This window comes from Propithecus coquereli, unplaced genomic scaffold (assembly GCF_000956105.1).
Source record: "Propithecus coquereli isolate 6110/MARCELLA unplaced genomic scaffold, Pcoq_1.0 Scaffold52, whole genome shotgun sequence".
Taxonomy (NCBI): domain Eukaryota; kingdom Metazoa; phylum Chordata; class Mammalia; order Primates; family Indriidae; genus Propithecus; species Propithecus coquereli.
The window spans coordinates 8,220,757-8,244,860 of NW_012151063.1; the positions used below are offsets into that span (position 1 = coordinate 8,220,757).

The 24,104-nt window shown below is 40.6% G+C and overlaps 1 protein-coding gene across 1 annotated transcript in view; it reads right to left on the reverse strand.

Annotated features, from left to right (window-relative positions):
• The window catches only part of ARHGAP6 (Rho GTPase activating protein 6), an 81,090-nt gene that overhangs the window by 15,318 nt on the left and 41,668 nt on the right, over positions 1-24,104 (reverse strand). Inside the window, exons 6-9 of the mRNA XM_012656807.1 lie at positions 22,085-22,235; positions 20,812-20,960; positions 12,899-13,078; positions 1,439-1,536 (exon numbers count right to left, since the gene is read on the reverse strand). Coding sequence (XP_012512261.1) covers positions 1,439-1,536; positions 12,899-13,078; positions 20,812-20,960; positions 22,085-22,235 — 578 coding nt within the window. The remainder of the gene's footprint in view (positions 1-1,438; positions 1,537-12,898; positions 13,079-20,811; positions 20,961-22,084; positions 22,236-24,104) is intronic.

Here is a 24,104-nt window from a genome sequence, read left to right on the forward strand (position 1 = left end):
GTGTAAGGCCAATTCTCTGATATGAAAAGCAAGGCCCTGAAATTCTAGCCCATTTACACAATTTGAATGTATTTTTATTCCCTCATGGCTCTTGAGGCTTGAATCCAGGCAAAACGTCTTACTTGAACCAGAATTTGGCCTGATAATAATTGTCACAGACATGGATTTTTAAAAGTGCATTTGAAAGGGTGATCCAATTAAAAGGTCTTCCCTGCTCGGCTGGAGATGGAGTGAAGCTGCATTTAGTAGTGCTATTAATGTAATGACCTGGGAAAGAAGGAGACCAAACAATATGGAATCCTTTTTCAGCAAATTTCTCTAAATAATATAATTTTTAAAATATCTGAAATAATCATAACCGAAAATTGATTTATCAAATTCAACATCATTATATAGGAATAACTTAACATGTGTCATTGTTTCTAGGCACCATCAAATAAGACATACCATTATTTTATATATGACTAAGAAAGAAAAAAATGCTATGAATTACATTAGGACATGTCATTGATTATAAGATTATAAATCTCAATTTCGGAGACGATAAAACACAGGGGAAAATGTGTCTTAGAATTGTTGAAATTCAGTAGATTAAAAGTATAACAGAAATGATAATTTTATAAGAGAATAGCAACAACTTTTTCTGTCACAAATTTAAGGCTTAGTGTCATGGTGGTGATATTCCTTCTGGTTAATGATGCAATATAATATCCTTAACAAGCTTTGCCAGATGCTCAGTGCCCCCACACACTGTGCCTCTGTAGCAAAGGTTGGGATTAACCATAAAATCTGGCTAATGCAAAAATTCAGGGCTTCTCCTTTGGGGGCAAAAATGGCAGCAAACCATAGCCTGAAGCATGACTTGCATTTTCCTCTTAGTAAACATGGATGCATGTGGAGACCAGTGTGCATTTTCATCAACAGCATACTAGCCATAAAGAGAGAGCCAAGACAGTGCACGGCTCTAATTTCACATGGGCACATAGGTTTGGCCAAGGCCCGTCCTGTGGTTTGGTAATGGGTCACTCCCGCTGGTACAGCTGCGCACACAGCCAGGTGCATGCAGCCTTAGGGGCCCTGAAGCGCAGTTATCAGAATGCTAGAAGCTGAATCGTTGATGTGCATTACAGTCCTTTGAGCTTCTTGCCAGTGATTTATTGCTTCCACCCCCAGTAAATACAGTCAAAAAACCTCGAGAGGCTAGAGAAAACTGAAAATGAGACAGAAAAATCTGGTAAAGTGGTTTCTAATTCGGTAAGTGGATTGGTAAGACTGAAGAATTTTCTGACTAGGGGGACTGATCGCAGTTGCCAGAAAGTTGCCAAAATTCCACTTCAGGTCACCCTGCATGGAGTTATGTAAACCTTTCTAGTTACTTCAGAAATGGAAATAGAAATCCCTAATGTGGTTTTAGAAGGTGGAAAACTGGCATACTCACGATGATTGGGAAGCCTTTCTTCTGAGTAAATAGTCCACGACATCAGGATCGGTCTCTAACAGGCTGATGAGCACTTCGTTCTGGAGATCTGGCGGAACCTGGAGGAGCCACATGTTGAGGCATAAATGAAACCATTCAAGAAACAGGCAAAATATGGTCATTGGCAACTTTACTATAGTGTGAAACACAGCCTTAAAATAGGAGAGCAGAGTGGTTAAAACCAAACCTACGCCAATCCATACAGCCAGTTTAATCTCAGGACAAACTGGATGATTACCAAATAGTCATATTCAATCTAAAATGTCACCCTTCATATGCTGGAGATACAACCTAACAATTGGATGCCTTTGTTGCTCAGGCTAGATTTTCTTGGTTTTGAATAAGCAAAATATCATGGTTAAGAGAATGGTGTTTATAATTTATTGACCCAGTGAGGACACTTTTTAGAGTTCATGTTTATAATTATGCCAAGACAATAGGTATAAATGATGACTGTCTTGGTCAGTTCTGGAACACCTGATTGGTTTCTTAAGAGGGCAGGCTCTCAAGCCAGACTGCTTGTGTTCGAATCCCAGCTCCACCACTTATTAGCTGTGGGGCCTTCAACAAGGTACAGTGCCAAGGCCCCTTCTAGGTCTCAGTTTACCCATCTGTAACATGGGAGTAAAAGTAGCACCACAAAGAGTTGCTGTGGCAATTAAATGACTCATTCTATGCTGAGACTTTAGAACAGCACTTGGTCAATAGCAAACAGTCAAAAAACTGCTGGCTACTATATTTGCACGTCACTTTGTTATTCGGTGCCTGCCTTCACTCCTTTCTTGTACCCTGGTCCATTACCAATTCAAAGTTTCCCACTTCATAATTGGAAAGGCACCCAATAGAGTTCTGTGGATGAGCGCCACATGTTTCTCTAAGCCTAATCCACAGTACATCTTCTAAGATGGCTTTGCAACCCTGAGTCATCCGTGTGGAAATGTTCTGTGAGAAACGATTGAACCCAGATCTGACTGATGGTTTCCTATTCCACAGAAGCTGCTAGCTCAACCAAAGGAAACTCAAACTACTGAGAGAAAATAAACTTTTAGTCTGATTCTCTCACACTCGGACTCAGAGAGAAGACTTGTTACAATTGCAGGGACAAGTCTTCTGAGAATAAGTGGCTGGTGGAAGAATTTGCCTCTTGCCTCTTGTAGAACTCTGTGGTTCCTGAGCTCTGAGAAGCTGGAAACAATTTTATTAATAAAACCAGGGATGAGAAGCAAGAAAATGCATTCCTTCTCTTATAAATTTGTTCCTTCTACTTTATCCCGAATCTTCATTAATGACATTGCCAAACCCTAGTCACACGAGGTCGAAATCATGTATTCAAGCCTCTCTGTGTCCTCCTCTTCTCATTTAGAGCTGGGAGGCCTACTTGGTGTCATCTCTGTTACTTCTTTCCTCCCTCTTCCCTTCCAACTGCAATGACCCAAGTTCAAGCCCTAATTATCTCTTTGTAGTGGTCATCTGTTGGCCATTATAAGCCTCCATTTCCCTCTTCTTAAATAGTTATACCCCAACTTCCTCTGGAAAACCAACTGCTCCCCAACCCTTAGCTCAAGGTTGAAGTGTGCACCCCAGTCTAAGCCTATTATCATTCCATTCCCACCCACCATGGCTGCCTGAGCAACAGACATGTGACTCCATTAGAGGCAATGAAAAGCCATGAGAATTTCCTTGAGACTTCTGAGAGAAAAGACACAGGGCCTGTAGCCATACAGGGCCTGACAATTGAGCAAATGATACCAAGAAATGAAGAGAGAAAAAAAGGGGTGTCTTGATATTATTTGAGTCTTGGATCAAGCTATGTCTGAAGCCATATTTTCTTTTGGATTGTTCAGCTATGTGAGCCCCCAAATTTCTTAAGCTAGTTTGAGTTTTTAGTTGGAAAGACAAATACGTACTTGATGGACCTTTCATACAACAGCTTGCTTATTTGTGCACTATTTCCTTCACATGTGCATCAAATTTCTTCTGTATACAGCTGTCAGAATTCTCTGATCAAGACACTCACTTGCTGGAAACCCTCTTTATCCCCATAGCTGAAGGAATGCACTCACTTGCTCTCTTCTATCTCTATTTCCCATCTTCTCCCCTAAGAGCCACCCCCAAACACCCTCTACTTGAGCACAGTGGTTTTTCTCCCTCTGACCTTCTCCCACCTCCATCCCTTCTACCCATTTCGTAAATATTGAGTGAATGCTTCCTGAGTGCCAGGCAGTGGATGCTACGATTCCGATTCCACTACAGACCAAACCGACAAGAACTCTTGTCCTCATGCTGCTGGAAACGAATGTGGGAAGACAGACATTAAACAAATATACAAGGAAAACAGAAAGAGAAGCAAAGAAGGACGACAGGAGATGCTGGGGAGGGGTGCTGCAATTTTAAATAGCATGATCAAGTCCCAAAGAAGCTGACATTTTAGCACAGAACTGAAGTTGATGAAGGAGTTGGAGAAAATCATTCCAGGCAGATGGAAGGAAAAAATATCAGTGATAAGGATCTTGAGTCAGGAGCAGCAAGGAGGTTTATTTTTTGTATCATATGTGACTCTTATTGGTAACAAATGCAAATAGAAAGGGTCATGGCTATAAATCTATCTATAACTTCTTTTTTTAAAAACGCATTTCACAAAAAACCTATGATACCATTTTGGCTTAGAGACATTATTTACAAATAAATAAAAAGATATGGCTTAAAAATGTAGATCCATGTATTATAGGAAGTGCAGATAATATTTTCCTATGTGTTATACAAAACTGATTACAGCGTATATAATTCATTACTTAAATTAATTAATTTATAATCCATTACTTAAATTAATTAATTTATAATCCATTTTGTTATAAAATGGCTTAACGCAGCTTCAAAAATTTATATGATTAAACTGCAGGGTTTTTTTCTTTTTCTAATAAAGGAATAGTTCAGAAAATTGGGGCCAGTGGGAAAATGAGGTAAGAATTTGAAATGATGCCTGGAACTGATAATCATACAACAGCATTCAAGGCTATTTTCTCATAATTCCTTTAATCTTTGGCTATAGTTTCACATGTCGTTTCCTCTCATTTAATAAAAATTTCAGATTACTGGCTTAGTTCAATTGTGTGAGCATTCATTTTTCTATTAATTTAGGTACTTAATGGAGAAACAAAAGGCAAATGAATAAACCGATAGGAAACAGCGGCTTAAAGTATGTAAGAAAGAAATACCCAGGCAGAGCATTCACTTGTGTGTACATTGTCAGGAATTAGGATGCTGTCAAAAAATATCCCACTGAGTCAACAGCCCCTGAAGTCGTTTTGGCTCTGCTGCTTCTAATTAATGTAAACTGGGACACATCAATCACCTTCTTTAGGATTCTGTTCCTGCATCTGCAAATCTTAAAGGTATATATCCATTCTCCTCAATGGGGGTGTTATGGGAATCAAAAGGGCTAACCAATTTGAAAATACCTTACCAATTGCAAGGAGGGATAGTAATAAAAATGTTTAGAAATAGATGAAATAATAAGTTAAACACTTAAAAGAAAAAATAAAAGCAGATAACAAGGAGATGGACAATATTTGTGATTTTTTATTTTTTATTTTTTTACTAACAGTCTTCCCACTCTGTCTCTGTCTCCATTTGTCCATGGACAAGAATCATGCCCTTCTCTTGCTTGTGGGTAATTAAGCTATGGGATTTTCTCTGCTCCCAACCTCCCTCTGAATTTCCGGAGTTACAGCCTATGACCTCTTGGCCCCTCAACTGCAAGAGTCTGGAAGCCAGACTCTGTGTAGCCTTCCCCTTCTGGTTCCTTCTCTTTTGCCAGACCTTGAGTCTTCCTTCCTGCTGGTCACATAATTAGAAGGTAAGTTTCCTTAAGACAGGGGTTACCTGAATTCTCCACCTGGAACTGATACAGGCTCCTAAGGTTGTAGTTTTCTGTTAGCTAGCCTCCCTCACAGGTAAAGATCATGTATACCAATTCTGGCCAAGGTACCCTAAGGGGGGCCTTGTAGAAACTTCTGGAAAAGGTTCTCCTCTATATTGAAAAGTGGTGCATAAGAGGAAACATCATCGCTTGATGCAATGATGGCTGCAAGAGATACTGGTAACAACTGCAGTCATTTTGCAGCTGAAGATGGCAGAGCAGAGAGAGCAAAGTGCCACTGAGCTGCTAACATTGTGCCCCTCTAGGTTTCTTACTACGTGAAATAACAAATGCTGGCGTTTGAAGCCGCCTGCAGCTAATTATTCTCCTTGCCAGGCAAGTGCTTCCTAAATGATGTCTCATGTTCCTTCTTTAAATTTGCCTTCCTACTCTTTTCTCTCTGGAAGCTCCTACCCACACTTCTGTGACCCTCACCCATTCATCCGCTCACCCACTAAATTTTATGCTCTTCCAGAACACAAGCTAGGGTGGTGTTTTCTACCCAATGGCTGCTCAATTAATGTTGTCGAAATGGCTAATAATAATAATATAAAATAACCCAGGATTATGGTCAGCATGATACATACTTCTCATGTTGTCTTTGTCTAGATATTTCTCTCTACTTATCAGTAGTACCAATGTCATGCTGTAGCACAATATTCTTGATATTCATTTCTAGAGTGAGAAAATACATTTCCTTTCCCAACTGAAGATCATCAGAATTTTCCTAAGTTCTTAAGCTATTTTTCTTATCAATACAAAAACTCCAAAAATGAAAAGTATAGGTCAATAATTAAACAATATTTTCCTTTTCTGCTTCTGGGATTTTGGACATAACAAAATGGGAACTAAGGAGTAGGATAGTGAAAGACATATTACTTTTTTTTTTTAATCAAGCAATTATGCATGTTAAAAGGAAGAAACAAAACCCAGCCCAAAGTGATTCTTCACTTAACAATTCATTGTTTCACATCAAAATCTGTACTGGGTTTTAGTCAACTATTTAGTAATTCTAGATATTTTCTAAGCGTACCATTTATGGTTGTGTTTATGTAGAGACTCAACTCCTTAGATTTTAATGAGTTCCTTCAAAGCATAATGCTATCCCAAAAATCAAAAGAACTTTGGACTCTCCTGCTTCAGAGAAAAAATGTAAACACTGCACATATGAAGGAATAAAACTGCCACAATTAAAATCTACCCTATCAAATTTAAAATGAAACCTTGAATGATTGCCTAGGGTATAACTGATATGGGGGTAGTTTATTCCATAAACCACTGAGAGGGAAAAATGGTATGAGTTTTCTCCATTTACTAAGTCACCATAACAAACTGTTAAGGGCTGCTCAAAGACCAATTCCCAGGATCCAGCCCTACTGTACTTGCTGCTGGGTGTTCCACACCAGTCTACCACTTTGCACTTGACCAAGAAGGATGCTTTGGCATTTAAAACTCAGCAAAAGTAAATATCAGTGGAAATCATGATGACATTTTATAGTTAAGAAACACACTAAAAGAAATCACTTTGGCTGTTTATGGGAGCAAAAGCTCAAACAAGGGCAGGCCCAGCTGAGAACCTTTGCTGTGGCTCTGTTGTGACAGGTGGTTTAATAATTTAAGCGTATCTGGATGCACCGGAGGGTCAAGATGCATTAAGTTTGACAAATATTTCTCAAGTGCCTGATACATGCCAGGCAGCGTGTTTTGGCAATTGAAGCACATCAGTGGAAGAACCCAGGACTCACAGAGCTATGCTGGGGAATGATTCAAGTAAGGAAGATGAAGAAATATTAGCAGTCTTTGCTCCATGGCAACAGGTTAAGAGAAGTGGAGATGGCTCAGGTGTGATGTGCTTTTGCTCTCTTCCACCTGTGTGCGATGCCCCTAGGAAATATGTTCTGTCTTTGCAGACAGGGACAAGGTGAGCAGCTTCCAGCCCACGAAGGCTCTTGAAGCCTTCTGCTGGCCTGAACATCAAGTGGATGAGTGCTATGATTAGTCCAGCGGTGTTAATGCTGTTTAAGGTCTCCTTCACTCCCCATTTTCAGATTGGCTAAAATACATATATTAATACTTTTCTTCCCCCCCAAATGGACTCTGTATCTGAGATGCCACATCAAAGTAAGTGCCTTTTCCTTTGTGTCAGGAGGCATCATGCTGTAGAAACTATTCACTTAGCCACTGTATCACTTGGGCAAAGGAACTTGGCTTACTCCTCATGAAATGGTGGTGAAATTTAGATAAGCCAATGATGTACGTAGTGACTAGCCCAACCCCCAGAACATAAACAGGCGTAGTTTTGCTATTTAGAAAAGGAAATGGAAATCATATATAATTATCTGGCTATATTGGGAGGGGTGGTTTCTTGTTTGATGACCTGGATGATTGTTTGACTCCCGACTTGGCGTGCAAAGAAGCTTTAAGAAAATGCAATTTGCATTAGAGAATGAAGAGAACACAAAGCAAATCTTGGCTTCTGAGCTTGGAATCCTCCTCACAGCCTCTGACCCTTGCTCCCAGCAGTGCTCATTCGAAATTTCCCACGTGTGCTGAGCTGGTCCCCAGCTCAGGCTGACGACCCCGTGGGGTGGGAATGTGCTGGCTTTCCCACGTCTCCACTGCACTCCAGAATTTTCATCAGCCTGCAAGGGTGGTGCCTTATCTTCCTTGTCCCTCTCTGAAAAAGAGCCCTATTAAGAATCATAACATCAGCTTAGAATGAGCTGACAGTTTTCTCCACTTTGCTCTGAAGCTCTTATTAATTTCAAGAGCAAGATGAGTTTTCTCTGAGATTCCCAATGTTAGTTACAGAAGCAACAACTTTCAGTACAATTAGTGTGTCAATGATTCAGTCGGTGAGTACTTTCTGCTTAGGATAATACCAATGATCGTTTCTAAATATTCATGATTCTTATCTTTTATTTCCAGTGCCCCCGGAGAGTATCATTTTATGCTAGCCAGTTTTTAAACAGTTGTTGATATCAGAAATGCAGGGTCATGATTTAGAGGTAAGGGAATCCAAGAGGTATATGGGCACTGGACCAAAAACAAACAAACAACAAAAATACACTTTTTTTAGCAAAAGAGTTGCAGTATTTATTCAACAAATAATTACTGAGGACCCATCTTCTTCTGCCACGTACTTTCTAGGTGCTGTGAATGTCAGTAAGCAGAACAAACAAAAATCCCTGCTTTCGTGAGGTTTGCATTCTATTAGGTCTCAATAAGCATAATAAATAAGTAAATTACATAATGAGTTAAAAGGTGATAAATGTTATGTAAAAAAAGAATAGCAGAATAAGGATCCAGGGAGAATGTATGTGTGGGAGCACGTGACAGCATTATACACAGTGGTCAGGGTGGCCTTGATTTCCAACATGACACCTGAATGTGCTTTGAAAGGGCAGGTATTTTATCACTTTAATGTAATAATAGCAGCAATCTTTTTCTTTTTAGTGCCTAGTATATGGCAATCCTGTCTTAGGTGCCTTAAAATGTCATTTCTAATTCTCAAAACAATCATGTGAAGTAGGTCGCTTCATCTCTTCTTTTTTTACAACAGGAAAATGAAGGCTTAGGGTATTTAAGTGTGGGGCCCAAGAACACATGGCAAATAAACAGCTGAGCAGGGATTTGAATTTTGGTAGCTCATTCCAAAGCTCGTGGTCTTTACACCATTCTGGTGTTTCCCAAGATGTGGTTTTTCAAGGTGTAAGTTAGGAAACTACCAGAGCCTCTGGAGGTGTTCATTAGAAAGTACAGATTCCTGGGCCCAATCCCAGTGTTACTCAATCTGAGTCTCTGGAGTGCAGCCTAGGAATCTGTATGTCTAGCAAGTTTCCTTGTGACACCATGGCATGCTCAAATTTGAGGACCACTGTTACGATGTGCTGCCTGGATCTTGCCACAGAGTGGTCATGATGTCTGTTATCATGATCTATTTCCAGCTCTAGGGTTTCCAAAAGAGTGCCTAAAAAGAAAACAACCAACGCAGAAGACTGTCCTAGCCAGACTCTTGAATCCTGTGTCATCCTCTGAATCTAGTTGCCTCTTCTGTATTATGGGACAAAGCCAGGTTCTTTTCTGCCCTTTCGCATTAACTCAGATACTGGCCACTTGGGAGAGGCAGTCTCAGCATCAGGAAATGAAGGACATTGGAACACTCAGAACAAACTCTGGGTCCCTGCCAGGCCCCTGGGTTTCTATATCCCTTTCATGAGTTCTTCCGTGGAATCACTGCCTCCAGGTCTACTCTGCTTCAAAGGACAAGCTCATAGACACCTTTTCTAACAAGTCTTCCTTTCTAATGCCAATGGAAGTGACACCTCCCTTTCCAAGCTCATAAACCCTTCTAAGGACTGTGAAACTGCACAATTGCTAATTACTTTTAACCATCAGGTCCTGTCTAGCTTCATCCTTCCTTGTTTGGAATTATAATAATTCTGAAAGCTTCTTAAAAAAGCAAAACAAAACAAAATAAAATAGCTATATACATGATTGCATTTTTGTCCACCCACATAGACCAGCTTTGCCGACCAACCACCGGCCTTGGTATAACTAACTAGATTCTGAAATTCCAAATATGCCAGGAAAATCTAAAATGTGATGAGATTAATTTTCTTCTGTGCTTTATAAAAATAAAGGGAAGTGCTAGGGCATAGAACTATGCAGATTTTTAGAACCAGAAGAGATTTTGGGTATCATTCGTTCAAACCTAGTCTTTTGTTAACTAAAGAAACAGAAACCTAAGAAGATGAGGTCATGTAGCTAATGTACAGCAAAGACAGGACTATAGTAAAGTTTTCTGGTTCCAGAGCCAGTTTCTTTTTATAGACTCAGCAATGAGATCTTTGTCTCCCCTGTCCTCCTACTGCACTAGTCTTTTTCTCAATATGTAATTCCTGTAGTTTGTCTAAGGAGAATAAGAATGACTGTGTTAATGCTTAACTTACTCTGAGAAAAGTATCCTTAATTTTCCACACCCAAACCTTTTCATACACATAAAGAATAAGGGTTGGTAATATGGAAATCATATGTCACAGCACTACCACCGAGTCATTCATCAATTCAACCAATAACTATTGTGTTCCTACTGTGTCCGAGGCACAGGGGTAATGCAGTAAAGAAAGTATTGTACATGGAAATGGGAAAAAAAATCACCCTGCAATGGAGCTTACATTCTCATGGGGGAAACACACAACAAACAAGAGAAATCAGTAAAACCCTGTATTAGTAGTAGTGAGTACTAAGGAGAAAAAGCAGGGAAAGGAAAATAGGGAGTGAGGGTGTGTGTGTAGGGTCGGGGGAGATGTATTTTAGACAAGGTGGCCAGGAAAAGCTTCTTAGAGAAGTAAAGACCATAACCGGGGAACACAAATATGAGCTATTGCCTAATAGAACCTTGACATCAATCCCTACGCAGAATGGCAAACAAAGATCCAATTTGGAAAAGGCTGGAAAAAGAGGGATACTGATGTTTTATGCTGTCCTTAGTAATTCAGGTTGCAGGAAATGGAGAGAAGAATGGCACAATGAAAATAGCAGTAGCTGTACTTTCAAAGAAGCCAGGAAGAGTTTTGTTAGTGTCTGGGTAGAAAAGAAACACTTGATGCTTTGTGGTTTCATGTAAAGGAGAACGTTGTTTAGAATACAGAATTTAGATAATAGAATTAGGATTGATGAGAGGTATTATTTTGTTAAAAAAATCCAGAGAACATGAAGTAATGCCAAGACTACTTGGCAAGATGATATGTGAGTTAAAACTTGAAGAAAATGGTGAAAAGTTCAAACACTTGATTCATCCAAGTATGTAATTAATTATGAGGCTTTTGGTTGAAGTGTGAAATTTATAGAGTCAATGACGAATTCAACATTTTTTTTATGAATTGATCATTTTTTGAGAGCTTATCATGTGCAACATAGGGACAGTGCTTCAGAGACACAATGAGAAGCAAGACACCATTCTACCTCAGTGAACTTTTCACTGTGGTCCCTTTTCTCTTCTTTTTGGAAATCCTACCAGAACACATTCCCCAGCCTCCCTTGCAGTTAAGTGTGGCTTGTGGATAAGTTCTGGCCAATAGGATCTGAGTGGATATGATGGATGCCCTTTCTAGGGTTACCCATAAAAATCTCAGGAAATAGCAAAGTCTCAAGATGCAAGGAGCTGGGGTTCCTAAATCACCAGACAACTGGAAGGCTGTCCACCAAACATCTGATTAAACTTTGTGTCAAAGAGATATTTGTATCTGTTGTGTTAAAATACTGAGATTTGAGGCAGCTTATGTTATCCAACTAACATAATTATTAATTAACACTTGGATAGGCTTTTACAGTTTGCCTACTGCTTTCACATATCAAATAATTCTGGTAAGCACCCTGGGAATTAGGACATATTTTTATTTTTTCCATTTCACAGGAGCTAAAATTTATGTTTAATGAGTGTTGAATTACTTGGTCACAATTACATAGGTGTAAGACACAGGGGGCAAATATGCTAAACCACTGGCTCTCAAATTTACAAAAAAATAATCGGTATAAGACAAGCATGGAGATAAATCTAATGCAAGGCATTTGATAAGTGTAGCCAATCTGTTAAGGGGATTCAAAAGAGGCAACTGGCATTCTTGCTTGAAGGAGCCACAAAGAGTTCTAGAGGAATAGGTAGGCTTTATGGTGTTTGCAAATTGACAAGAGAAAGGGGGAAGAAACGTGGAGAAAGTTCCTGTAAATTTTGACATGTAATATGAGTGGCGAACAGAAATAGAAGGGAGTTGGCATTTGTTCTAATGTTTCAGGGGAAGTTGGAGCAAGAAATGCAGTTTTATGAAGGAAAACAGGAACTGGTAATTCAATACAAATCAAAAAATATTTATTGAGTGCTTGCCAGATGGAGGGCCTTCCAAAAGTGCTCGGAGGATACAGAGAGGAGATAACAAGGGCACAGCCCTTGTTTTAAACGCGTTTATAGTCTACTGGGGGAAATGGTTGTAAATGATCATACACAATGTGGAGGAAGATAAACATCAGTAAGAACAGGAAAGGGGTGCATGGGACAGAGAAGTGGCATGGGGAGAACATGGGAAGGACAGGTGAAGCTTCATGCAGGAATTAAAATGTCAAGATTGACCTTGGAGGAGGTGCCATCACTGAGGATGCTTATGAATACATGAATTCATGATGGCCACAGATAGAATTCCAAAAAGAAGAATTGTATCACTATTTTGAGCAAGGACACTGCTTTATGAATAATTAAATGACTCCAAAACGTGATCATTGTTTAGAGAACAACAAAATGAAATTTATAACTCAAGTATGTTTGTTTAAACATGGAATCACAAACTTAAAGTGGCATGATAGTTATGAAACTTTCTATTCCCACTGAAACTGCCTGGTTTCCAATGAATTCAGTCAGTGACCAGCACTGCAAACCAGAAGATGGCAAACTTGAGGCGCCCAATAGGCAGCTTACTGAGATGTCCTGCCACAGAAGGGCCACCTACCATGAACAGGGCTTCATAGTTTTCAATCATCTTCTGCACCACAGCGATGATGGCTGTACTTTCCTCAGCGCGGGCAGAACTCTGGACGGAGAATTCTTTGTCTGATGACTTCTGCTTGTGCAGCAGGTTGGGTCCAAATATGGTGGCCAAGTTTAGAGATGTCATTTTATTCCCAGTGACCTATAGGAGAAGAGAACACAAGGTCTGTTATGTTTGCTCTTCAGAATGCAGAGTGGTACACTGAAAGGTCAAAAAAAAAAAAATGCAGGGTGGTTCGATAATCAATTAAACTTTTTTTTTCTATTTTTTTCCCTGCAACTCTGTCAGAATCCATGAGAGACATCACCATTTTCCCTTTGCTTCATATCTTGGATTAAAGCTCAGAGCTCTGTGTTCAGCTCAATAGCATCTTGAGGAAAAATTTGCAACTCCAAGTTGTTTATTGTGAAGCAGCTGCTATACAAAATTTCTATCCTGTTTGCACTTAAGAAATATTGATGTCTATCCTTCATCCATTAATCCATAATCTCTCCATTAATCCATCCACTCAGCACCTACCATAGGCTGGGCATTTTTCATGGATTATTGTTACTTTAAAATGTTTCCGACAATGATTGCAACACAGGATTTATTTTAAACGCTCACATTCCAGGGCGGAAATACACCTATCATTTACAGGTAACGAGTACGAAGTATAAAACTCTCAACTTCAGAGGCCTCAGGGATACGACCACAGAGGTGGCAGTATTTGCACACAGTCTGGAAGGAAGAAAAGAGTTTGCTAGGCTGAAAAGCAGAGGGTCTTGGGCAGGGGGCAATTTCACAGTGGAGAAAACAGCATATGTAGAGACAGAGACATGTGAAATATGTTCAGGAGCCCTAGGAAGCTCAGTGAACCAGAGGCTTCTGCAGGAAAGGCAGGCAAGGGCTAGGTGAGACGGTCTTTGTGTGTCTGATCGAGGAGTTCAAATTGTGATCTAAGGATAAGAGGATTCTGAACGGAGCAGAAGGGAGATGGGACTCGCATTTTAGGAAGAGCAATCTACACAGATCTACAGACTAGGGGATGCTGGATGCAAGGAAGGGGACCACCTGGGGCACATGGCAATAGTCTAGGTGACAGCAGCTAGCATCTGAACTAGGACTGAAGAAGTAGGGATGAACAGCAGCTCCCAAAGTTATTGAGGGAGACGAATGAAGGGGATAACACTGAGGGTGAAGAGTTGATGTTTAAATAAACAAACAAACAAAATAGAAGGAGAGCAAGTGAGGAACAGGGAGGGCTGAGAAGGAGTTCCTGAAACTCCAACACCTTCAAGGAGCAGCTAATGAAGAAGGTCAAGAATGGGTGAGAAGTTAAAAGGATGAAAAAACTCTGTGTCCGAGAAGAAATGATAGGGGAGTTCCAAGTGAGTGATAAACTGTGGCAGAGGTTCACCCCATATGAGCCTTCCCTCCGGATTGGACTCTGACGGTCCTGATGTCCTAGCCAAGAGCCATTTCAGCAGTGTGGTAGGAGTGAGCTGCGCTTGCAATAGTGGAAAGAGTGACTGCGGACACTTCCTTCCAAAGGTCTCACAGAGAAGGAGGAAGAAGAAAGACGGGAAGAGGTAAAGGAGAGTACAGAGTGAAGAAAGGGAACGATTTTCTTTAGCTTGAAGCATAAAAATATTACCCATGTTCAATATATGAATAATTAGAAACTACAGGTAAGCATAAAGAAAATAAGTCCATAATCCCACCTCTTCCAGGAACCAGCCATTCATATGCACATATATACAAATATACCTGTGTTATTTTCTTTTTCAAAACTGGAATCATACTCCACATATTTTTGTAACTTGCTTATTGTCTCTTAACAATGCATTACATTAATCTTTACATTTCACAGAAATCCTGTTTTCAATCCTCGTGGGCCCTGAGCATCCCATTGCACGAACAGACCATGATTTGTTTTAACCACAGCCAACCGATGGGCACTTATGTTGTCTTCAGTTTTCTGTTATTATAAGCAATGGTACAAAATAAATCTTTGAAAAGACATTTTGTGACCTTGGCAGAGCACTGTCTTAGGAGTTAATTCCTATAAGTCAAATTATTGTAATAAGGAATATGAACATTTTTAAAGGTTTGGGAATTCTTTTTGTTTGTTTTTAAGATGGGAGGGAATGTCTGGATAAGTTTCTCTAGGCTAGGGTTTCTCTACCTTGGCACTAATGACATTTGGGGCCAGATCATTCTTTGCTGTGGGGGCTGTCCTGGGGACTGAAGGATGTTGAACAGCACCCTGGCCTTGGTCCACTAGATGCCAGGAGCATCCTCCCAACTATAGCTGTGACAACCAAAATTGTCTCCAGACATGGTCACATGTCCCTTTTGGGGCAAAATTGCCCCTGGTTAAAAATCGCTGGTCTGAGTGAATTTTTATTTCTCTTGTCAATATTAGTTGAGAAGCCAGGACTGCTGGGCTAAGTGAGGGAACTGTGGCTGCTTGGTGGGGTCCTTTTGCCTGGGAAGATCTACACAGCCTTTGAGAAGCACCTGGGTGTCGAGCATAGAATTCGGGAGTTCCGATAAACAGCTGAGACAAAGCACCCAGCGTCCCAGAGTCCTACCCTTGTCCTGTGGAGCCCTGATCTGGTGGCTGCCCTGCCCTGCAACCCCAGCATGCCACAGGAGTTGTTTTATTTTTAGAAGGCAAGGCTGTTTTCAGGTGAATAATTTGCCACCAAGGGAAATAATTTCATGTGGTAAACACATGAAATTTGTTTTTGAATTTGAAAAGAAATTGAATTTGAAAGAAAGTGCCCTTTTTGTAGGACCATTCAATTATTTTTCTTTGTTTTATTTCATTGATAAAAAATCTGACAAGTTTTGGTTTTATTTTTCGTTTCTTTTCCTGGAAATTCGTGGTTAAGGACAAAATCAAAAATGTGTCATTTTCAGATTCCTCCCTTTAGAACTCAGAGGCATTTGGAGTGCTTCCTCTTCCCCCTTTAAAGTAATGCTAGGATCTTCTCTTTCTCTTTTTCTAACATTAACAAATAGAAGATTTTGTTTTCTTTTGAAAGAATGTTTAGTACAAGGACAATCCAGATCTCCGTTTCCGCTCTCTCCTTCTCCTGTTGCTATTCTGGGAATGCAATACAATCCATCTGTAAAATTGCACATAGATTCCAGCTGCAGACCACGCTGCTCGTGCTTGTTAACGCATTTCGGCTTTGTTTTGTTTTATTGTTTTACTGTTTTTTAAATTGGAAAGGAGATTTGCTTCCAGGCACCTTCCACCTTTGCTCCTCGTGTTTCAGCATATATTTATATATGCTATATGTCTGTGTCTAGGTAATATGATGTACACTCAAGCCCCGACCATTACTTCATTATTTAATTAACCAGCCAATTCAAGGACAACTTTTATCTTCACTAATAAGCATTCTAGATCATTTCTAAGCATCATATGAATAGCTCACATTTATTAAAAGTCTAGTATGTACAGACACTGAGCTAGGAGCTTTCCACCAGCCATTTCAACTCTTTCTCACTATAAGCTTACAAAGAAGCTACTGCTGTTGTCTTTATTCTATAGACAGGGGAAGTGATACCCAGAGCCCAGAGCCAGGGGGTGGTGCAGCAAGAAGTGAAGCCACCGGCTCCGCTCCGGGCAGCCCTATTCTCTTCATCAGGTCGGTGCACCTGCTCCTGTTCCCTCCAGCTCAGCAGACCCTGTCATGGCACGGGGAATTGGGAAAATGTGTTTTGAAACAGGGATGGGGGAGGCTGAGGCTAAAGTTCCAAAGCCAGCATCCCAATTCTTGGAGGCATGTACTCCTTCAAAGATCAGTGATCACGGCCCTACATTGGTGGTTCCTAAGTTCTTTTTTTTGCCTTATAAGCCCTTCGAGCACTCAGCGCCAGCTATGACCTCTCTCACCAAGCAGGTGCATAGTCACACCACATTTTCCATGCAATGTCAGGGGGTTCCTGGACTCTCTGAAAAACCACTGCTCAGGAGGCTTCAATTTTGTTCCTGCTATATTCTTTCTAGAAGAATGAAATGTTTCTTACATTTGTGAATTTCTCTTTTCCCTAAAGAGCAAAGCAAATAGCAAACTAAACAAAATGGAAGAAAAAAATACATGCAAGATGGCTAAACACCACAATTCAATAAATTACTGCTATTTTTCCCCAAAAAAGCACTGATCGACTAATCAACAATGTTTCTCATCCCCTTTTTTTAGAGCCCTTATGATCCCATCTGTTAATGATGCATTGAAGTTTAAGCATCTATTACAGAGGAAATATTATGTTCAGTTTATAGATAAGGAAGCTAACACCTTCCCCCATTCCAACTCTGTTTTCCTTCCTCTTCCTCTCTTTCATAAAGACAGGTCATGAAGCAAGGTGCTGGCAGAGCCTGTGTGAGCCTTCAAGCTTCTTGACAATCTGCTTCCGTTTTCTTCCATGTTGTAATCCATAAAAAACAAATAGATAATACAAACTAACAAACAGGCAAGAGAAGTTAAAAATGCTTGTTTCTTTACCATATATGTTACAATTTGATTTTTAGCCTTGCCCTGGTCTGCCCATTCTATATTCTCTACCTGCTCATGCCAAACCAACTAGAAAAATAATAAACAAAGAACCTCTCTCTTGATTCTCTCCCTCTACCCTCAACTTCTACCAGAAAGGGGTTAGCTAATTCCCATCCCTATGCCATGCTTATGTGGTCCATTTACCCAATCCCTGCACACGTCAATCTCTTCAACATGTATCTTAAATTCAATCTCTTCCATGGAGCCATTCCTAACTTTTCTGGCCCATGTTCATCGCTTCTTCTCTGAATGTCTGTGGTGACTGCACTTGCATTCCCTATTTCTACATTTGCCTTGTGTCCTCACTTTCTCCACCTCCTGGATGCTACAGCATCCCGAGAACAGTCATTGGAAAATCCCTGAACAACAATCCTGGGTTTAGAGGAATGCAGTTCAGGACTCGTACATAATTCAATTACCAAGGCCATTCGTACATGGAAGCGTTTGCTGCTGTCCATATTACCATTGCTACGAAAGCTTCCTAACGCACTCTCCCTCTGTCTCTAACCAACCCACAGCACAAGTTATATCACCTATTAGCCAAATCCTTCCAAAGACTCATTATTTAAAAGAATTAGCCGCCTGCCTGCCCCTCACAGAGGCATTCACCACTCTAGGAACATGGCCACATTTCCCATTGTCTCCCTCAGTACTTCACTGCTCTGAAGGCTTTACTCCAGTCCAAGGTGGCTGTGCTAGCTGCTTGCTCTCCTGTCACTGCTAACCATTTCACAGAAGCGATGCTCTCCTTATACTTCCCCTGCTGCTTTAATCTTTGGCTACCAGTCCTACATTTTGATGCAAGGTTTAGGTCGAGTGTCTAGAAATCCTTGTGAGTCTTTGCTTCCTTGTACAACTTCACTGTTACCAGGATGTTTTCATATTCCTTATAGTAAACTAGGCCTCTCAACCACTGTGTGGTCCCAGCTGAAGAATTTTTATTCCCCAAGTTCAGATGAGGAAACCCAGGTTTAGGAGGATTAATAGATTTGTCTAAGAACACGTGGTCAGTGAGTTATAAAGCTACCAAGTGCTCTCAACCAGGGGCAATTTTGATCCCCCACCCCTGGTGGCAGACTTGGCAATTCTGGAGATATTTTTGGTTGACACAACTTGGGAGAGAGGCGGTATGCTGCTCCTGGCAGCTAGCGGGTAGAGGTCAGGGATGCTGCCAAACATCCTACAATGCAAGGCAGCCCCTACAACAAAGAATTCGCTGTCTCCAAATATCAATTGTCCAGAGGTTAAGAAACCCTGAACTAGACCCCCCAGAGAGTTTTTTTCTTCTAATTCCTATTCTATATATATTTCTTTTCTCAATAATTTAGACTGACTTGTGTTTGATACACAACTGGGACTTCACTAGTCAAGGGACCAGCCCAACCACACTAGCCAACATAATGACTTTGTCTGAATTAGAAAAAGAAGGTCCTTCCTCAAGATCTTTTACTATCATCTTCTGGGAAGATGTTGTACTAATAACTTTGCAAATCTACAGTGATTATGGGGTACATGGCACCTCCTCCAGAGTTGTGAAATTCACAAATGTGCCACTTGTACAATCCTACATGGAGGCTCCCTGTGGGATGCTGGGAAAGTTACTTATAAATGTAGCCCCTGGCAGAACGTCAGCCACATGGTAGGAGAGACATACATGGGAGCTAGTATACCAGCATGTTAAACTTCATTTACACCTATTCAAGAATATTTTTTTCTTTTTGGCATAGGCCATGAAGTCCTGTTCAGCATTTGGACTGAAAGAATGTCTGAAAATGATTCTAAAAGAGCAATAGTGGATGCGATTGGACTGGATTTTTCACTTTCCTCAATGCCTTCTTAATCACCTGAGACCCAACTTTCTCCATCTCACATAGTACTTAAGAAATTTCAGAGAAGCAATTGAACACAGGGCTCTGCCTTTACCCAGCAATTCGGCAGACAAGTCTACAGCTTCTGTTAAATGTGCGGTCCAAAAGGCTGACATCCAGAGGGATGATCTAACTACTTAACAATTATGAGAATTATAGTATAACCATGGAAGAGCTGTGTATGCTGAAATAGGGTGTCAGTGCCGTATTATGAAACCTGAAGCTAGCAGGGGTTCCACTAATTATAATGACTATAGAGATAAATGTCCAACTCAGGAAAGTTCCATTCTCACATCTATAAGGAGGAGGAGGAGGAGAAATGCACAATTGCCTTTCTGGATTAGAGTGAAAAAAACTACATATGATAATGTCCTATGGGAAAGAAATTTGACAAACACAGAACTGAATCCACAATAGTTGAGTTCTGCTTAACAAGGATCTAAATAAAAGTTCCTGTGGTGAAGTTTGGAATGCCTCTGGCCCCTTCTTGTTGCTTTATAGTGCATGTTAATGTACAAAAGAGTCTGAGACCTCCTGGGGAATCCAAGGTCAGGGAGAAATATGACTGCATGGTATCAAAGAGGGAAAGAGATCTCTTGTTAAGATGAAGATTAAATAGGTTGCTTGCTAGTAGGTCACTTAAAATTGAAGCCAGCATCTCCTTTGTCCAAGGGCAAAACTACAAAACAGCTTGAAGTATATGAGCGTGACCAAAGAAAACCAGAGCCCAAGCTCTCAGATTTGCAGAGGGTTACACTGGGCCTGAGTGGGGACCAGGTCCAATAAGAGCATCTCTAAACGGTCTGAGGGATTATGCAGAACCTGCTTTCAGCGGTTGACACCATGTGACACAGAGGTACAATGACAACAGTCAGCAAATCAGATCTTCTAGTTCCCTCTACACCTGGTTTGGAAACAGGACTGACCCTCCATTGCACTGAGAAAATTCTTATTTTGGGGGGAGGGTTTAAGGAAGGAAATAACTGCTCAAAAAGGAGATACTAGGCTTCTTGATAATAGTGCAGATGGAAGCTCCAGGGATAAATTGGAAGAATAAAAAGATGACATCATATTTGGGCTCCAAGTTAAAGAAGCAGATAAAATCAGTTACAAGGACAACTATCTCCTCCCACCCCCATTACTCCACTTTTATATGGTTGCAAGTACCCTTGTAGCTCATTGTTTATCTTCTCACAAATGGAAATCCAGGGTCTTTAGTCATCGTCATGGAAAATGACAGCCTCATTCAGAAGCATCCTTGAACTATACAAGGAGGTTAACAGCCCACACACTCTTGGGAACTGTCTCTCCAGAGAAGGTCCTACGTAGATAGACCCAGGGAAGGGAGGCGTCATTTCTGCCAGGTAAAAATGTTTTGCGATATTGGTGGTATGCCCTTTTAAAGTGGGAGAAAGGATGAGTCACAGCATCTATGGCAGCAAAGGGGTCATACCTCTTGCCCATCTTTGCTGACGTTGTCATCGGCATGCCTGGCCACGATAGAGAGGAACTGCAGGAGGCGGTGGAGGGTGTCGCAGTTGCAGGGAGGTAGCAGGTAGATGAGGAGCTGCAAGGTGCCCAGCTGTTCCTCTGGCTCCAACACTAAGCAAGGCAAAAGGAGGTGCTGTGAGTAAGTAAAAGGGGAGCTCGCACTGTTGAGGCACGGAGGAAAGGCCTCCTCTCAACTGTCTCAAGAAAGGGGATATCAAAGCAAGTCCCATTTCATGCCTTCACCCATCCACCCATTGCTTTAGCAATTCAGAAACAAGGTTCTATGAAAGACATAAAGAAAAATTAGACCTGATGAAGTGTAACATCTAGAAAAATCATTATATTCCAAGTGAAAAAGGCAACTCAATTTCCATTACTTTCTTTTCCCTCCTTTCCCTGGCATTACTCATCACCTACTTTACAAATTCCAGTCTTTCATTGTTGGTAACTATTTACTTACAATGGCTGAGCATTGGCGAATGTTCTGAAATTGAGTTTATAACAAATTTAAGGCTCTTTTCTGTTGGCAATGACCAAGACACTGCCTAAAGACAATGTCTTCTTTCTCTGTTGTGATCCTATTTGTTTTTGTTTTTTTTTTTCTCCTGGGCTCAAGCAATCCTCTTGCCTGGACCCTCCCAAAGTATTGGGATTACAGGTGTGAGCCACCGCACCCAGTTTGTGATCATATTTGAATTGTAGCACTGGAGGAAAAAACGTATAGAGGCTGAACCAGCTCTGGCCCATCCCTCCCCCTGCCCTTTTCCCCTTTGTGGGATCCATACCCACAGCCCAGAAGCAACTATGTTAAAAGTCCTGGCACTGGGCTGTGCCATCCTTCCCCTGGAATGCTGCCTACCCCTTTTTCTCAGTCTGTGTTCCTGTGGCTCCCTCATTCCTCATACCAGAAACACGAACTTGTTTTTAGGCGCAGACTCAATGTGAACTCTTGTTGGTACTCCAAAACATCAATTTGTAGCACTTTCTACTGTTCTGGAGTCATTTGAAAGAATCCCAAATTCTTCTTGGCTATTTCTATTTGTTTTATTGCAGTTTTCTTCTTGATAATTCTCCCTGGGGTAAATCTCAGAAAATTCCCCAAATAGCCCACTCATTAGACACTGATAAATAAGAACCAAAGTAGTTATCGGGAAACCCATGCACAAAGTTTTGATGAGTGAGTTGGACATCCGGTATTCTAGGGCCACTTTCCCACAAATGGCTGTATTACGCACAGAGAGTGTTGATGAAAGCTGTGTACAGCTCCCTAGTGAGAAGGGGGTCTGGCATGTCCCTCAGGAACTCCTTCAGCAAGGCTGCCACGTCATGAACACTGTGCTCCTCCTCCAGAGAGACATCGATCCCACGGTCAAATTCCTCACGTAACTGGAAAAATAATGGTTTAAGTGGCAGTCATGTAACACCATACCTCAACGTGCGGTGCCCAACAAAAGAAGTGCTGTGACACACAACATCTGGAATTAAGTCTGCACAGACCCGAAGAAGGAGAAGTAAACAACATGTAGCCTTGATTTGTAGAGTCTACGCAGCCCAGCTATGAATATATATTAAATGCATTATTAAATTAAACTATCTGTGGATTTACTGTTAATGGTGTAAACAGAAAGGCTCTATAATGGCAACCAGAAGGTTGGGAGAAAGAGTTAAGAGGTAGAAGAGAATTTAGGTCAACTATAAATGTGGGAAGGAGAGGTTAATCTATTACGCAGCAGTTCTGCATGTCACCCATCCTGCCATGCTGAATGTTGATGATTTACTGAGGTACTCAACAAGAAGGCCAAAGAGATTTGTCTGCAAACAATAACATTAAAAATCCTGATAAGATATCTGTGACTAAGGCTTAAAAGTTGACAATAACTAAATAAAAGCTGTCTTATATTTGTGCAAGTAGCCTTATTAACAATTACCACAAGGATTCCCTGCCTTAATCATACTAGGTCTATTAGTAAGCATTTACAACAGCAAGAAAACAAAACAGCAAGAAGAAAGGAGTAATAACTCCACATTCTACTTTTATTTCTGACAGCTCAGCTTCTCTTATGCATTGTTCTCCACTGTAGAAATAATTATATAACTTCATGAATCTATGCTATGCAATAAACTTCTCTAAGAGTTCATTTGTTCGATCATTCATCCATCCATTCATTCAACAAAGATTTACTGCATATTTCCTGTGTACCACGCCCTGTTACAGGGCCCCAAAATACATAGCGAATAAAGAGGTGAAGTTCCTACCCTCCATCTCTCAGACTGGTAGAGGGACAAGATGATAAGCAAGTAAGCCCATAAATGATGAGCTCTTAGTATTGTGACTAGTGTTCTGAAGAAAAAGTGTAGGGTGCTAAGAGATGATATAACAAAATAAAATGGTGAATAAGTTAGAGCATATTTCATGTTTGAAATCTAATTCTAAGTAAACACTAATTATATTTTTATTGGGTAATCCTTAAGTAAATCTCCATGCAAAGGCTTTCTCTTTGATGGATCTAGATATAATTGATGAATAATTTCTAGCACTTGGCCACCTGTCTACCTGCTGAGAATACCCATCACTGTCCTGAACTGCTCCTTGATTCCAGATAATTTGCCATCAGCATGCATCAGGCAGCCAGAACTAAGAAGCCTTCCAATTTATGATCTTTCAAACACACCACGTTTCTTTTCCGAGCACACACATATGCAGAAAGGATGGACCATACAAAGAGCTTGGACTGTGAAGTTAACAGTGACCGGTTAATTTTGTGTGATCTTGAATTAAGTTTCTTAATCTCTCTAAGCCTCAACAGAAGTGGGTTAAAGGGGCTACTCTCACAGTTGGTGGGCGGATTCAATGAGGTAATGTTTGCGAAAATATTCTGCAATTCTGCACAGGTGAGAGGCCTAAGAAATGTCACTGTACTACCTTCCTGCAAGTCCTGTTGTGAAACATTAAATGTTGTTCAATAGTCTCTTGTGTGACTCTTAAGAATAAAAACCAACAAATCAATCAGAAAACACACTTCTTTTGAAAGACTTTTTTATCTTGACAAAAAAGATACATGAGGAGGCACCTATTTCAGTTACTTTCAATAATATGAACAAACATCATTTCTTCAGCTTTATCCAACTAAAATGTATTTTCACTTGACTTCATTTTTGAGTCGCTGTGTTCCTTATTTCCTTCTGTTGGAACCAACAGACGGAAAATAACATTTTAATTTTCTTTTGCTAACAAATGAATTATTTTCTCAAAGG